This window comes from Argiope bruennichi, chromosome X2 (assembly GCF_947563725.1).
Source record: "Argiope bruennichi chromosome X2, qqArgBrue1.1, whole genome shotgun sequence".
NCBI lineage: Eukaryota > Metazoa > Arthropoda > Arachnida > Araneae > Araneidae > Argiope > Argiope bruennichi.
The window spans coordinates 49,826,639-49,842,629 of NC_079163.1; the positions used below are offsets into that span (position 1 = coordinate 49,826,639).

At 29.9% G+C, this 15,991-nt stretch overlaps 2 protein-coding genes across 5 annotated transcripts in view; both read right to left on the reverse strand.

Moving 5' to 3' along the window:
* Positions 1-843: 843 nt before the first annotated feature.
* Positions 844-2,032, reverse strand: LOC129959752 (uncharacterized). The gene is made up of 2 exons (XM_056072644.1): positions 2,020-2,032; positions 844-1,370 (listed from the first exon to the last, which is right to left on the reverse strand). Exons 1-2 carry the CDS (start codon positions 2,030-2,032, stop codon positions 844-846), a joined length of 540 nt encoding a protein of 179 aa, XP_055928619.1.
* Positions 2,033-6,363: 4,331 nt separating this feature from the next.
* The window catches only part of LOC129960314 (cytokine-like nuclear factor N-PAC), a 29,576-nt gene continuing 19,948 nt past the window's right edge, over positions 6,364-15,991 (reverse strand). For all 4 annotated transcript variants that reach the window (XM_056073666.1, XM_056073664.1, XM_056073663.1 and 1 more), the window contains 2 exons: positions 8,751-8,813; positions 6,364-8,210 (listed from right to left, as the gene is read on the reverse strand). In XM_056073666.1, the coding sequence (XP_055929641.1) occupies positions 6,493-8,181 (1,689 nt within the window). In that variant the 5' untranslated portion in view covers positions 8,182-8,210; positions 8,751-8,813 and the 3' untranslated portion in view covers positions 6,364-6,492. The remainder of the gene's footprint in view (positions 8,211-8,750; positions 8,814-15,991) is intronic.

The following is a 15,991-nucleotide window of genomic DNA, read 5'->3' on the forward strand; positions in this document are numbered from 1 at the left end:
GTATAAATGATAGCCGGTCACCCTCGACGAGCTATAAATCTTCTTAATGCAAATAAAAAATTATCAGTAGACATAGAAGAGACAAGTTCCAGATGCATAGCCCGGAATACTGAACAGGTAAATAAAACTATCCATGATTTGCTTCCATCTCTCAAGAAGACTAGTCCAGCCAGATCTATTCCAGTGACTTCAAAACAAGAAGCATCCTTGAATCGATCTTCAGGCAGAGGAGCAAACATTACTTCAATGTACTTAAGAAAATGCAAGTAGCATAGGCTTGTTGACTAGCGTCACAAAATACATGCAAACTATGTTTTGAGTTCTTATCCCCTCAATCCATCCTGGTATTTCTAGTTTATTTAACTGATGTAACTGTCTGTCCCATTTTTCAAATTTATGAGCAATTTCTTCTGGAAGAGTATCATCCCAATTAGCCTTAATTCTCCACGTTTCTTGGAGCAATATTTTTGGAATTAAAGTTATGAGGGCAGTAATTCCAATAGGGTCAAATCTTTTGTGACATTTTGAGAGAATATATCTCTTTGTTACTTTCACAGATTCACTCTGAGTGTCATTTCTGACATCAATTTTTAACGTGTCTCTTTCAATGTTCCAAAGAAGACCAAGAACTGGAAAGGTAGGAAAAGCATCTTGAGAGTCATTACAATTGTCTCTGAAGGACTCAAAAGAATTGTGTTGCCAGCCACGTAAATCAAATTTTCCGAGAGCCATGATTTCTGTGGATTAATTTATAAACTTTGTCAAGTCAGCTTCGCTTTTAACACTAGCCACACAATTGTCAACATACATAGATTTTTGTAGGTGTTGAGCTGCCATCTTGTATCAATCAGGAGCTCCATCTAATAGGGGATTCAATGTTGCCCCCAAAAGAAATGGACCTGATTTGATCCCAAACACTACACGGCAATGTCTGTAGATTTTGACAATATTTGAATCTCCATCTTGCCACCAAAGAAATCGCACATAATCCTTGTCATCATACCTTCCAATACGAAACCTATTTATTAGGGATGGAATAAGTTCCGCAAGGTTTGGATCTGTTACTAGACAGTCATTTAAGGATGGACTTCCTTTGGATTTTGCAGAACCATCGAAGACAGGTCTGATCCCTGTTGTTGAATAGTCTTTTATGACAGGTCGATGAGGAAGATAGTGACACTTAGAGTCCTTGAGATCTTCACTATTTAACTCTTCAACAATACCTTCTTTCTTCAAAAAATTTTCATAGTCCCGTAGAATACCAATATTTTTTATTCCATTAACTGTGTTTTTCAATCTTTTCTCAGCAAGACCTTTGTTCGCAGGTAGAACAGAGTGATCTTCTAACCATGGCAGTGAAACAACATAGGCTGGATGGCACTCACAATGACCTAATTACTAAAGGAGCTTAGGTATTGATTTACACGCAAGATGCCTAGGTCATTTCTCATACATATACATCAAAATTTCCACGCGAACGAAGTCATGGGTAATAGCTGGTATTACTATAAGTACATGAAGCTACATTTAATGATTACAAAAATCTGAGTTTCTATTGCATCATATATTTTTCTTAAACCTGTTCCACTTCAGCAAGTTATTATTTTTTTCAATCAATAATCGTATATGCATGCGAGAAGATATGATTATGTCTGTTCGGCCAAATCTTTCTTTAAATAACTATATCGAAGCATCATAATTCCCGGCATTTAATGCAATTCCACGAAGATACATTTTTAGATAAGTAAATTTCTCAATTTTTGTTAATGAATCATTTTTATGAATTGCAACTTCGAAAGAATTTCAAAAGTTTATTAATTGATTGCAATCGCTATGAAAGGTTTGTATATTTTATTTAGGTAAATTAACACTTTGATTTCTTAAGGGGATAACATTTCCCGCGTTATTTGTAATTGGACTGTTTGTCCTTCTTTGTGGAATATCACTTAAATTTTTATTTGTCTTTCTAGCTTAGATGTTAGATCGATTTTTTGTCTTTCTAGTCTTCGCATAACTCACTTCGGCCTATCATTTCGTTTAGGTCTATATTTAATATTATAATGTCATCCACGCTAAATAAATCCTTTAATTTTTCCGTGAGTTGAGCTTTTAAACTCACAAGCTCATTAAGTTTGGTTTCTTTCGTGTATTCATTAGAAATTTCTTTATTTACGGTATGCTTTATTTTAGTTAGATGTTTCGTGAAGATATTTCGTAATCCTTTCCTTTTCTTCTTTATGCTATTGATATCCATTTTTAAACCAAATCATTCAAAAAAAAAACTAGAACAAATAAAAAATGTGCCCATCTCTTGTTTCAACTCCTCACCGTTCTTCTTCCAAATTGTCGCGCATTCCTAAAAATTTCCAAATTTCAACAGATCACGTCCAGGGTACAATATACAATGAGTGTACGATAATTGCATCAATTGGGGTCAATTCATGTGGGGTCAATTCATGTGACTTCTTGCGCATGGCATTTAAGTTTCATCCGAACCGCTTTCGTCGATCAGTCTGCCATTAACGTTCTCCGCGTAGTATGAAGCGGATTTTTTGTTTACATTTGAAGTTATAATTTTTTAGTCATTTTCTTTCCTCTTATTATGTGTTAACAGAGGAAATGCTGATGTGCTGATGGATGCATGCTTTAATGCGAAACACAAGAGGGACTGTCATGATAAAATGTTTTCTTATTTTCCTTTCAACAATCCTGGCTTGGGTTGATAGCTTTGGTATAGATATTTTCGCGCCTTCGAAGTCGGTGATATGCTCCGATCATTTTGAAGAATTCATTCAGTGTGTGTCCATTTATTAAATATATCTGTTCCAGTAATTTGCTAGAAAAACTCTTCGAAGAAAAAGAAATCGGTAAGCGATTTGCCGTCAAAAACAATCAAATAAAATCGTGAGTGCATTTCTAATTTATTTAATTCACATTTGATGAAATTTCTGATAATTTTGAATATGCTTAGAAGGTTTTAAAATGTTTACATGAATATTACATCGCATTTTTTTACAAAATCTTATCTAAATTTAATTAATGTAAGTAAACAAACTCCTGTTGCAAAAATAACAACTGCTATAATGCTAAACTTAGGTGGAAGTGAATATTACTAGCTTTCTAATTACATTTGCAGATTTGTGATGGATTCAAAGTGAATTTATATCAAACAACCTTTCTATTGTTAAAAATGAAATGTCAATAGTTTATTGTATTTAAACTGAATTTGACTGTTATCATAATATCCTGCTATAACACTGTGCACGTCAGTGATTTCTGTTTTAATAAAAAAGGTATTTTCATTGAAAATCAATTTCCATATGAGCATTTATTATATAATTTTTATTCCCAACTTCATTGCTACATGCATGTTACACTTTTTTTTTCTATTTCTTTAACGTATCAATTTTGAATTATAAAATTTTGTGAAAGCATAAAAGTGTTTCTTTCAATTCCTCTTTATATCCTATTTAACTTCTCTCTCTCTCTGTATATATATATATATATATATATATATATATATATATATATATATATATATATATATATATATATATATATATATATATATATATATATATATATATATATATCATGACCTTATTCTTGTTTATTAAATTTACTGTATTGTATGTTTTTGTTTTATATTATGATATTCATTCAATGTAATTTTTATCAATGTAACTCTAGCAATTAAAAAAATTTCATAAATGTTCTGCTTTCAAAGTATATTGTTCAACATTATGTTTTTATTAATGATAAAAAAAAAACTGTTCTTTAGTATCTAGGATGTTTCTGTTGAATAAAATTGATTTCATCATTTACATTGACATTCTTGTCATACTGTGTTTATATTATTTCTAAGTGTCAAGAAAAATAAATGTTGATAAATAGTAAATATTTTTTTTTAGTTTATTGAATTAGTGAGTGCATTGAAACAAACATTTGATCATATTTTTTCATTGAAAATACAAATTAAAATTTTAATATAAGAAATAAAATTATATGACTACGAAAATTTGGAGAAAAAAATTCAAAATAATATCTTTAAAAAAATGAGAAGTTTTTAATAATTGATCGGCTAGCGTAATATTTACTAAACAATGGTTTCGTCAACGTTATCGGCAGACATCACGACATGAGCAGAACGGTTGAAAATTGAACAGAAGCGGTTTGTTTGGTACCTGACACGTGACCATGAATTGACCCCAATGAAGAAACAGTTGATTTTTCTTACGTTTTATTTTAACATTTATAAAGACATGGGCATTTTCTAAATCTTCTACGCAAGCACAACAAACTGAGAGAAAACAAAAGTACATGCTGTCGCTTCGACGTTGTTTGGAAGACAAAATTTCACTTTTCTTCACCGGGGGGGGGGGGAATTGAAGCATTTTTGGCAAAATGAGAATAAATTATTTTACCATTCAAATGGTAAAAATGTACAGATGGATATTGTATACTTTGAAAAAAAAATGTGGTACTTTCTATGGTATTCATAAGAAATGTTTTTCTTGCAGAGAAAGGCAGAGTACACAGAACTTCACAACTTAAAATGTTTCATTAGATTTGAAAAGTCAACTGATTACCAGATATTAGTTTTTAAACAAATATACATGCCACCTAAAAATCACGATATAAATTTACGTGTATACGCCGTTTCGACTCTATATTATAGCATGCTTTCATCCACTTGATTTTGAAGGAATCAAATTGATTTTAAAAACATTAATCCATTATTGTTTTTACAGAAAAAGAAATATAAATTTAGAAATAAATGTAGCCATAATTTAAAATTATGGTGAGATTGTTTTTTTGTTTTTTTGAAATTTAAATTTTAACTCATTTGCATATATGCAGGAAAACCTGCAAATAAAACAAACATGCGTTTAATTTCTTCTTTTCCATAATTTTACTTCATCTGTACATTTTTATTTCTGTAAATACATTAATATGCACTGATTGACAAAACTAACGACCTACATGAGATCAATAATGTATTAAAATACACATGATCGAAACTTTACTTCGGGTTTTAAAAAATTCATAGGGAAAATGAATAATTTAATAGACAAACATGCAAGATGACGACAAGATATCTTAAAATGCAGCATTAACATAAAAAGAATAGCAAACAAAAATAAATGTCAATAATCTGCAGGAACCATAAACAGGCAACATTTCATCATGTTTTTCAATAAGTATTTTTCCTACCCTGTGCACGGTTGAGAGCCTGATAGCAATTTTTCAACTAAAGTATTCTGGGAACTTTTCCACGTGGGTTTAATCCATTCAATAAGATATCTTAAATGTCAACAAATTCTGAATTGCACAAAAGAGCATTACTTTAAACAAATAAGTTTGGCCCAGCTGCTTCTAAAAAAATTCACATATTAATACTATTAACATTTCCTACAAAAAAAAAAAAATGTTCACATTGATGAATGGCCATTTATAACTTTTCGAGATTTTCAGTAAAGATATTTCATTACATGTCACTGATCCTGAGTTTTTAGTTTCTCTTCAATCAAAAACTCACTTCATTAGATGCAACATGAATTGCCTGCAAACAGATTACCAATCGAGTCATCATCACTCAAGTGTGGATGACAGAATCTCAAACAAGCTATATCACATTAAAATGGGACAAAAAGGCCATTCAAATATCTTATATGAGCCAATTTACCAAGCTTTCAATATAGAATTTGTGATAATATATTTTGAACAGAAACTATACTGCAAGAAAATTGCAGAGATATTTAGTCTTTTCTAATTATGAAATCTAAAGATCAATCATGGCAACTGTATAAATTAAATAGCCATTAGATTCACAGGCAATCCAAATGAATACATTATCAATTTCAATTACAATTCTGACAAAAATTTTAAGTCTTTACATACTGGTTTTGTAACTACGTAGCTCACAAACTGCATACAGCAACAAAATTCTTGCATTTCATAAGGAAAATTCACAAATAAAAACTTCCATAATTCATTAATAGCAATAGTCTATGAATTATATAAGCACATTTTATACTGCAATTTTATTCTTTCTGGACCTGCATCAAAGGGGGGGGCATATATATACAATAGCATAATTTATTACTGAGAATTAAAGGTCTTTTCTTCAGCTCAGAACAAAGCGTGGACTAATTTTGCAAACCATGTACATAAATTCTTAATCAAAATTAAATAAACATTAAAAATCAAATTTTAAGGAATAAGGTGCTTTATTATTATTATTATTCAATATATTTAATAATTAAGCTGCTTTGGTTTCAGAATATAAAATGAGCAATGATGATAAAATGAAAATATAAAAGTTTAAGACTAAATTATAAAAAGACACAACTAAATTGAAAATAAAATTTTATGATTGATATCTTTAATGGATTATTAAATCTTTTATAACATTTTACAATGAATTGGGATAAAAAAACCATATTTGTCCTTCAGGTATATAACATAGTATAGCAAAACAATGAACTGAAACTAATACTCAGTTCCCATGTAAACAGCAGATACATCATGGTCAGAATTATTTCGAAGTTTAGTACGTTCGAACACTTCATTTGCTGCTGTCGTGACTGACATTGGGAGTTCACGGTCATTATCCAATGCAAGAGCCAAAGTTATATCTCTTTGTTGATGCTTAAGAGAAGTATTAGTTTTAAAGTTACGTGATATTATGGCTTTTCCTAGTTCTTTAAGAAGAGGTGAACATATTGGTCCAAGTTCCATAATTTCAAAGAAGTCGACCTGAGAAAGATTGCAACGCTCAACAAGTGCCATGGCTTCTGCAAAGGCAACACATGATACTCCCACTAATGTACTAAGAATCAGATTCATCTTAGATCCGGAGCCAACATCAGAGCCAAGATAATAGGCATTTCTTGAAAGGGTAAAAAAGCAACTGTGACACGAGACAAAAACTTTCTTATCGCCTGCACACAAAATTAACAGACTTCCATCTTCTACGCTTCTTAATGATCCACTGAAGGGAGCTTCAAGATATCTTCCACCTTTACGTGTGATAGCTTCTGCAATGTTTATTGATGTAGTTGGATCTAATGCAGTCATTTCAACATAACTTTTTGACCCAGGTGGCGACTTTTCAAGACCTGACAGAACGCCATAGTTTCCAAAAACCAGGCTTTTTGAGGCCTCAGGACCAGAAACACAGCAAAAAATTATGTCAGAGTTCTCAACCACATCACTTGGAGTATGTGCAAGCTCAGCCCCAACATTAGCAAAATCTGCACCTTTCTCAGGGGTTCGATTCCAAACTGTGACCTTGTGATTGGAAGTAAGCAGATTTTTAACAAGCCTTTGACCCAACATTCCGAGACCAAGAAATCCTATCTTCTTATGCGATGGCGTGACATTTTTTGCTTTTATGGCTTCATTGGGTTCATGTAAATCAAAAGTAGGAAACGACTGAAATTCACTGCTGGTAATTCCTGAAGAAGGATACTCATCTAATGGTCTGCTAACAGCTATACGCTTATAGTTTAAATTAGGAGGTGTATTTAATTCAGAGAAATCTTCAGTAGGCCTTTTAATTAACTTCTGAGGAGGAGATGTTCTTTCATAATCTGATTTATCCGTACAACATCGTTTAGGTAAAACTCTCTTCCGAACTTCCTGGTTTTCCTTCTTCACTTTCTTTCTTTGTACTTTAGAAATTTTCTTTTCAGTACCACTTGTCAATACTTCAGGAGATTCATTTTCTTTGAATAGTGATTTAGCTTGTTTGGGTGCATCTGTAGTGTTTTCTTCCTCTGCTTCAGTTTTCACTTTCTTTCTTTGTACTTTAGCAATGTTCTTTTCAGGACCACTTGTCAATACTTCAGGAGACTTCTCAGGATATTCAATTTCTTTGACTAGTGATTTAGCTTGTTTGGGTGCTTCTTCAATGATTTGTTTTATTGCTATTTTTAAAAGGGCTGATTTTTTCTTACTGGAAGTAGACTGTAGCATTTCTTCAGAATGACGTACAATATTTTCATCTTGTATCCATGCATAATTTAGACTTCCAAAAAAGAATACATAATGACGTGCCTTTTTAGGAGTAGATTTTTTATCTGTAGGGGGTTCTACTATCTTGGCTGGCCAAAAAGGAAAACCCTTCATCTTTGCCCAAACGAAATCTCCAATACTAAAATCTTTATTGACTGCCATCTTCAGTTAGAAGCCTGCTGTCTTTAAATCTATGATTGAACAAACGAAACAAGAGAAGTCAGTAATTATTTACATCATTAAGTGAATAAGTTTAAGGCATACTTCCAGTAGCAGGAACTGAGAAGTCATTCTTCTTCTAAACATACTTTATAAACAGAACTTCTGCATGTTTAAATTTATTTATGTTAAAATTTAAATAGATAGCATTTGGAAAATAAGAGAATCTGGCATTCATGTGAGCAAATTCGAACAAGAAGCCGTGAATTTGAAATTAGCCATTCTATAAATTATACTTATTCCTTTTAGAATAAAATATAAACTTCAATTAAATAAAATCAAACAATGTACATAAAAAAAAATTGAGATGCATTCCACATCTACCTATTATAATTTTAACTGTATATGTAGATTATGCAGTTGCAAAATAACACCCTCCCCTCTTTATTCACTAGGTATACAGTCTGAATTTAAAAAAAACAATTGCTTCATATAAGTTTTAAATTACATGAAAACAAAAACTAGGCTCAGTCCTATTCACTGAAAGTATGCCAAATGAAAAATCAGTTTACCTTTTGTAAATATCAGTCTATATCTTCTATTTCTTAAGTTTCTTTTCAAGGCAATAGGCTTCCCTGGAAAGAGAAATTTGTTGAGTATATAGAAATTATCAATGTTTATGAAAAACTATTAACAAAGCAACTATTAAAAATGTTATACTTTTAAAAAGCTTATTGTTTTTAAGGATTTATTAGACACTATAAATTCAGTTATATTAAAATATTTACTAGGCATTTTAATTTTAATTATGACATAATAAAAAATAGACGAATTGAGTTTGATATATTTGCAGTAACAGGAGGCAACACCACATAAAAACTGAAAACTATTTAATTTAATAATTTAAACTTATAAAATTCAATTATAGCTTAATACGTACATAGATAAATAGTTAACATATGTATCAGTAAACTCTGAAATGCAAGAACTCTAAAACAACAGCAAAAGAAAAATTATGCAATTTTTAAAAATTGCTTTCAATTGGCACTCTGAATACTTCAGCTACTCTCACTACTGCCATTTTCAAAGCAATGCAGATCCTTTAAAGCAAAAATTATCTAGCCCTTATTCTGACAAAAATTAAATATTTTTATATGAGAAGAAAGAAAGAAATGGTAAAAAGGCCGAATGAAGAATTTCTTAATCAAAGATATGATTCTGAAAAATTAAAATTCAGTTTATGACGTCATGAATCATTTAAATTCAGATGCAAAAGATTAATGAAAAATATTGCAGAAACTAAATTCAACAAGAAAAGTTTGATAATATTCTAAAGTAAAACTAAAACACGAAGAACAATCTCATAAACCTGATAACACATTTAAGCAATACAAACTACAAATATACAATATTAAAAATTGTAAGAAACATCCCTATTAATTTACTTAATAAGAATGGGGCATTTTTTTCATTTTTATTTTAAAAAATAACATAATGAAACTCTTATTTAGTTCCAAACCTTTTAGATTTTTCCATTATTGTATCACTAAAAGGTTTGGTAAAACATAAAGATAGCAAAGAGGGGAAAAAAATTCAAGCAAAACACTGTGATTGGACTAATATAAATATTACTGCATATAATATAAACAAATCAAGAATGAACAAAAAAAAAGTTACTAGCAATTCATGTTTAAACATAGCTATTCATTTTACTTCAGTATTTATCAATTCAAAAGATGAACAAATGCTGTAAGTACAGAATTGGCCATGAAATAACTATAATTTTCAAATACTAAAACCAAGACAAAGAAAATAAAAAGATGTAATAACATTATATATTATTATTGTCACATTATATTTATGTAGTATAATACACATCCTCACATCATCAAGAAAGCAATTACTACAACAGCATTTCACAGATTCGCGAGTGATTAGCCATCATTTTCCAATTATATGGCTTCTTAGTTCGCTGGAATTCACTCCGTGCAACTTTTGGTTGTGAAGTTTCCTAAAAGAACATGATGGACCAAAACATGTTGGTCTGTGAAAGACCAGCATCTGTGCTAGGTCTGATGGACAATATTTGGCACTGTGTTCTTGAAATTCTAACAGACTTATTCCAGTCAGATATGACAAATATAGTTCTGTGATTAGAGCCCATTGTTGAACATGAAGAAAAACATCTTGAGTAGTTTTAATGCTACATTTTTTTTGTGTGTTATTTAACATTTATAAAGCATATTAAATGTTTGAAATTGTATTTACATTGCCATTTATTGGTGGAATTTCATGTAAAAATGTTTTGTTTAATAAATGTTAAGCACATCATTTGAATAATCTGTAGCTCAAATTTCATTTCATTTGGACTAATGGCCTTCATTCTAAAGCCCTCTGAAGGGGGAAAATTATTTCATGCTCAGTATATAAGAGAATAAGTATTAGAAAAAGTCAGCAAATTACAATAAATATACGATTTAAGCAAATATTTCTACAATGTTAATGGGATTTTGTTGCTATTTCAGACACATTGTTAACAGGTCTTTCATTGGTATGACTATTGACATTTCATAGTCTGCTTTTGAATGTAGCTACAACAAACATCTTTATTTTGTCTACTGAGAGTCAGACAAGGAAGAAATCTGGGACCTGGGCCCTCATTTTTTTCTATGAAATATTTACCTACCATTCAACAATTTTGCCAGATAAAGTGGGCAAAGATATGCAGCAAGGAAGAACTACTTTCTTTCCACAATGGAAAATTCCTACCATAAGATAAATTACAAAAAAATCTTATTTTTCAAGCTAGTTATTTCCATACTTCATAAATTTTAAAATACAGCCATTATTTCATTTTTATCTTTTCCTCTAAAAATTAGCATATAATTGAAAAAAGTTAACTTTTTATAATTTAAACATGCAGAATATATCAAATATCTTTTTGAGTATGCCAAGTTGCGATATGGCGCTAAAAAAGGTCAGATTTCCTCGGAGTCACATGACTCATGTTGCATACACTTGTTTAGACAAGAAACAAGCGATTAGCTTCCTCAATTTATATATCAGCTCTATGGTAGAGAATGACAAGAGTGCACGTGTATGAAAAGAATATCAATATATCTATTAGATAATATAGCGATTCATTAAATTGGCGGAATATAATTATTTTTGCTATAAATCGGCTAAGATTGAAGTCTTTAAGCCTGAGAATTCCAATAAACCTTCACTATCAATCAAGATGTATAATTTTCAATGATTATTATTGATTGTAAATTTACCAGCAAAATATCTTGTATGTACCATAGTGTAAAAAATAAGCCGCTTATTCTAAGTAAATACGGAATATTAATCATATAAAAAATTGTAATTTTATTTTTAAGTTTATCAAATTTTACATGTTTTATTTTGTAGACATTTACATTTTCAAAATAAATTTGATTTGTTTTTCTAAAAAGTATTTAATTAAAAGAAAGGGAGGAGAGAAATATTCATGTTTATTTTATTTTTCAAATGTGTTTTTATTCTTGATTTGAGTAAAAGTAGTGGCAAATAAAATAGAGTAATAAAGTGACAATTTTCCGTAAGAAATACCTTATACCCATTCCTAAACTTTCTATTCAAATTTACTTAAAAAAAAATTAGATGTAGAGATACTTCCCAAAAAAGATGATGTAATGATAAACATACTACGGAATTTTTCATTATTCCATAAGAATTTGTTCTCTAATTTCCATATTTCCAATAAAAAGAAATTCTGCTTAAAATAGAAACTTTATTATTACACTTACACAATGATAAAAAATGATGGGGGTAGTAAGGGGAAAAAATACTTAACCTAAAGTTTAAACAAAATATAATTTTGGGGGCAGTGAAAAAAAGAATCAAACAAGCGAAAACCATTATCCAGCTTTAATGGACTCTGGAAGATATACACAATTGAGTTGTAAACGATTATGCTGTTCTTAACTATATGTAAAAACAACATTGAAATGAAAAGAATACTTCTTTGATGATTTTTCTAAGAAATGCCAACTCCCTTCATTCTAAATCTCTAATAAGTAATATTTGTATCATTAGCAAAAGCCTCATAAAATCAAGTGTTGACCTGTTTGGCACCTTGGATTATCAGATTGAAATCAGTACTGCCAGTCTGCTAAAATCATGACAGTTAAGAGTGACTAAAAATTTTTCTAAGTCCGAGTAGGATCGAGATAGTAAAAATCTAAAGCAGCTCTTTTCAACTTTTTAGCGTGAAGCCAGAATAAAAGCGATTGGATGAGAAGCATAACTTCAAATTCTTGGTATTTTCAAAATTCTAGAAAAGATTGTCATCTATTTTAATACATTTTTAGATGAAGGAATTCAGTAAAATTCGAATAGAAAGATAATCAGTCAGCCGAGAAAAGCAACATTTTAGGAAAATTTCTCACTCTATTATCTTATTAAAAGGTTGAGAAATGAGCGGAGGGGACCATGCAAATTGAAAGGAAAGGGATTTTTTTAAAAAAAAAAAAAATCAAAATGAGAGCAATCGGTCATGAAACTCACTTAGTACTTCAGGTCTACTTTTATGATAAATAACAGCATATACTTTTTTCTTAAAAGCGAACTTTTACAACTTAGTCCAGGAATAAAAAGTAATAAAGCTTATAAAAAAGTAAATTTTCAGAGTTTGAGAATGAGTTAAACGAAGCATCATTTATAAGAATAACAAAAAGTAGCTTTATGATGACAAGAAAAACTTCTATTTTTATAACTGCATAATTGCAGAAGTTATTTAGCTTTAATTTATTGGAAAAGAATCATGAAAATGATTATTAATATAATATCAAACAGCTGAGAAGGGAGACGGTTTTGTGGGTAAATTTTCAGGAAGATAGTAAACGAAAAATACTGTTAGTCCAGTGAAGAATAAATTGAAAATCCAGAGAAGATCAAAAAGCTCAGTTGAAACTTATTGCTATTTAATTTAAACTAGAAAACTCAGAGTTTCCTATAAAAACAACCTGTTTATCATTATTCAAGTATAAAAACAAAGCAGGCTTTAAATAACCATAGAAAATTTATAAGTCCAAGTACAGGTTTAAAAAATAATTCCTCCCAAAAATTAAGATTTGAAAGAATAACTCTAGTGATGGAGTTTATGATGGAGAAAAGTGTTTTCAAAATTGTGATTAAGCCATTTTAATCTCTTTTTAATTGGGGAGTCTCTTAAACTCTTTTAAAAAATTAAAATTCATGCCTATAAGAGATGTACACATGAAAAAACACTTAATAATAATAAATTGCTCTGAAGTTTTGTTATTGTCTTTACAATTTTTTTTCTTTCAAAATCATAAGTGATTTTTATTCGAAACTATTCTTTTAATATATATATATATATATATATATATATATATGTAATGATATTTTAACTCAAATTTCAATTTAATTAATTTTCAAGATTTTATCTTAATTTAGCCCATAGTAACTTCATTCTAAAATATTCCTTTATTTCGTGATCCAATTCCACTGTCTCTACTTAATTAATTCAAGAGAAGCTTTGTTAAATTGCTGAATCAGCTAAAATCTAACTTTCCCACACTGCGCGTGAAGAGGCAAAATACCGTTGATGAGGGAAATTCTTTTTTAAAATCTCCCTGTGTTTCCCCTGTCTTTATTCAAAACTATTCTTTTAATATATATATATATATATGTGTGTGTGTGTGTGTGTGTGTGTAATGATATTTTAACTCTAATTTCAATTTAATTAATTTTCAAGGTTTTATCTTAATTTAGCCCATAGTAACTTCATTCTAAAATATTCCCTTATTTCGTGATCCAATTCCACTGTCTCTACTTAATTAATTCAAGAGAAGCTTTGTTAAATTGCTGAATCAGCTAAAATCTAACTTTCCCACACTGCGCGTGAAGAGGCAAAATACCGCTGATGAGGCAAATTCTTTTTTAAAATCTCCCCGTGTTTCCCCTGCCTTCTCCGCGCGTGTAACGAAAATCCCTATCGAAATCTCGTAATATATTAGCACTATGAAGAAATGTTTTCCCTATCAAAATCATAGGTAATATAAGACCAGGGATAAAATGTCCAAGAGCTTTTTCCTCATTCTTTTTCTGTGTCGTTCTGTGTGCTCATCGCTTGTACATATGCCTGCTTCTTCAAAATGAAATAAAACGACCTCACGAAATTAAAAGTATCTTCACTGTCTTCAAACTGCATTCTGCTTCACAAAAAATAATGTTACACACACACACACACACACACACACACACACACACATATATATATATATATATATATATATATATATATATATATATATATATATATATATAACTGTAGTGAATGCAGAGATGCCTTTGCGACTGAATATTTCCAAACTCCCGTCAATCAATCAATATCAAAAGCAAGAACTCTTCTCCTCCAAACGCTTTTTTTAGCTATCACTTACAGATCCGAGGAATGAACGGAACACATTCAATTATTAGATCCGACTGCTTGAACCCAGATCTTCGAACTTATTTCTGCCTGAACGACACATCTCCAGATACGGTTACCCGTACATAAAAATAAAATATATATAACCCCTTAAAAGCATAGTAAACGTTCAAATTCCACGATATATCACTGATATATTACCCCTAAATGATAATCAATTAAAAATAGTTTTAAATTATCGAAATTTGGAGAAATATAACTTTTTTATTTTCTGATAGCTTTCTCATAGCTATCAGAAAACTAAAAATGTTTTTAAACTACAAAATAAATGTATATACATGAAATAAAATTCTCACATTAAGAAAAATATTTATACAAACATTAAATAATTTTAAAATGATTTTATCATAATTTTTCCAATACAATTCACTAGGACGCCCGCCTAACGCTATTTTTCACGATTCATTTTTCTTCAGTTAACACACCTCCACTTCACTGCGGGATCAGAATACCAACCAAAAATTTGAAAGCATGTTTTCGATTAATTCTTGTTTTGTAAGAGCCTGGTTTAGATTATTTTAATAAATATAAATTCTGTATACTTCAAGTGGACTTAAGTGTGATGAATACAAGTAGTCAAGGTAACGTCCACTATTTCATTCTAGAAAATTACGACCTGCTTTATTACTATGAAACAGCTTCAACCTCTCAATATTATGGTTATACCCCTTTCATCGAAATTGAAAGTTTCATGACTGGATTTATTAACGATTTATCGTTAGCAAGATGTTATCCTTTGAAAATGCACGTTACGGGTACGATAATACGATTCGAAAATTTTATTAAATGCCTTTTTTTCGTATTTATTTTAATAAAATCAAAGAAGCAAATGGTTAAACCTCTCTCCTCTATTGAAACAGCAATATTATTATTTATATAAAGAATAATGCGTTCATTCACAAATGTAAGCTTTATTATAATGTTTTTTTTTTTTTAATTATCCTATTAAACTGCCATAGCATATAAAAATTGTTTTGCAATGCTCAAATATATATATATGATGTTTTCCAACACTGAGTAAAGTACATTTTCTCTTTCTTAAAGACCTGCATGAAAAACATTCAAATCTATTTCAAGCTTAATAAAGGTATATTATTATACTTATACTTAACATATAAAATAATGTTATAATTTTAGTTGTAGGTTTTAGATCTTTATCTTTCTGAAATAAGAAATTTGAGCCTAAGCCTAAATGTTTTGTTCATTGCTTCAAGTTCTTTTAAACAATCTTATCTGTGATTTCCTCTTTGAAAATTATATTTTGATACATATAATGCAGCCATAGTTCAATTTTGCTATGAGATTTTTAACTCCATG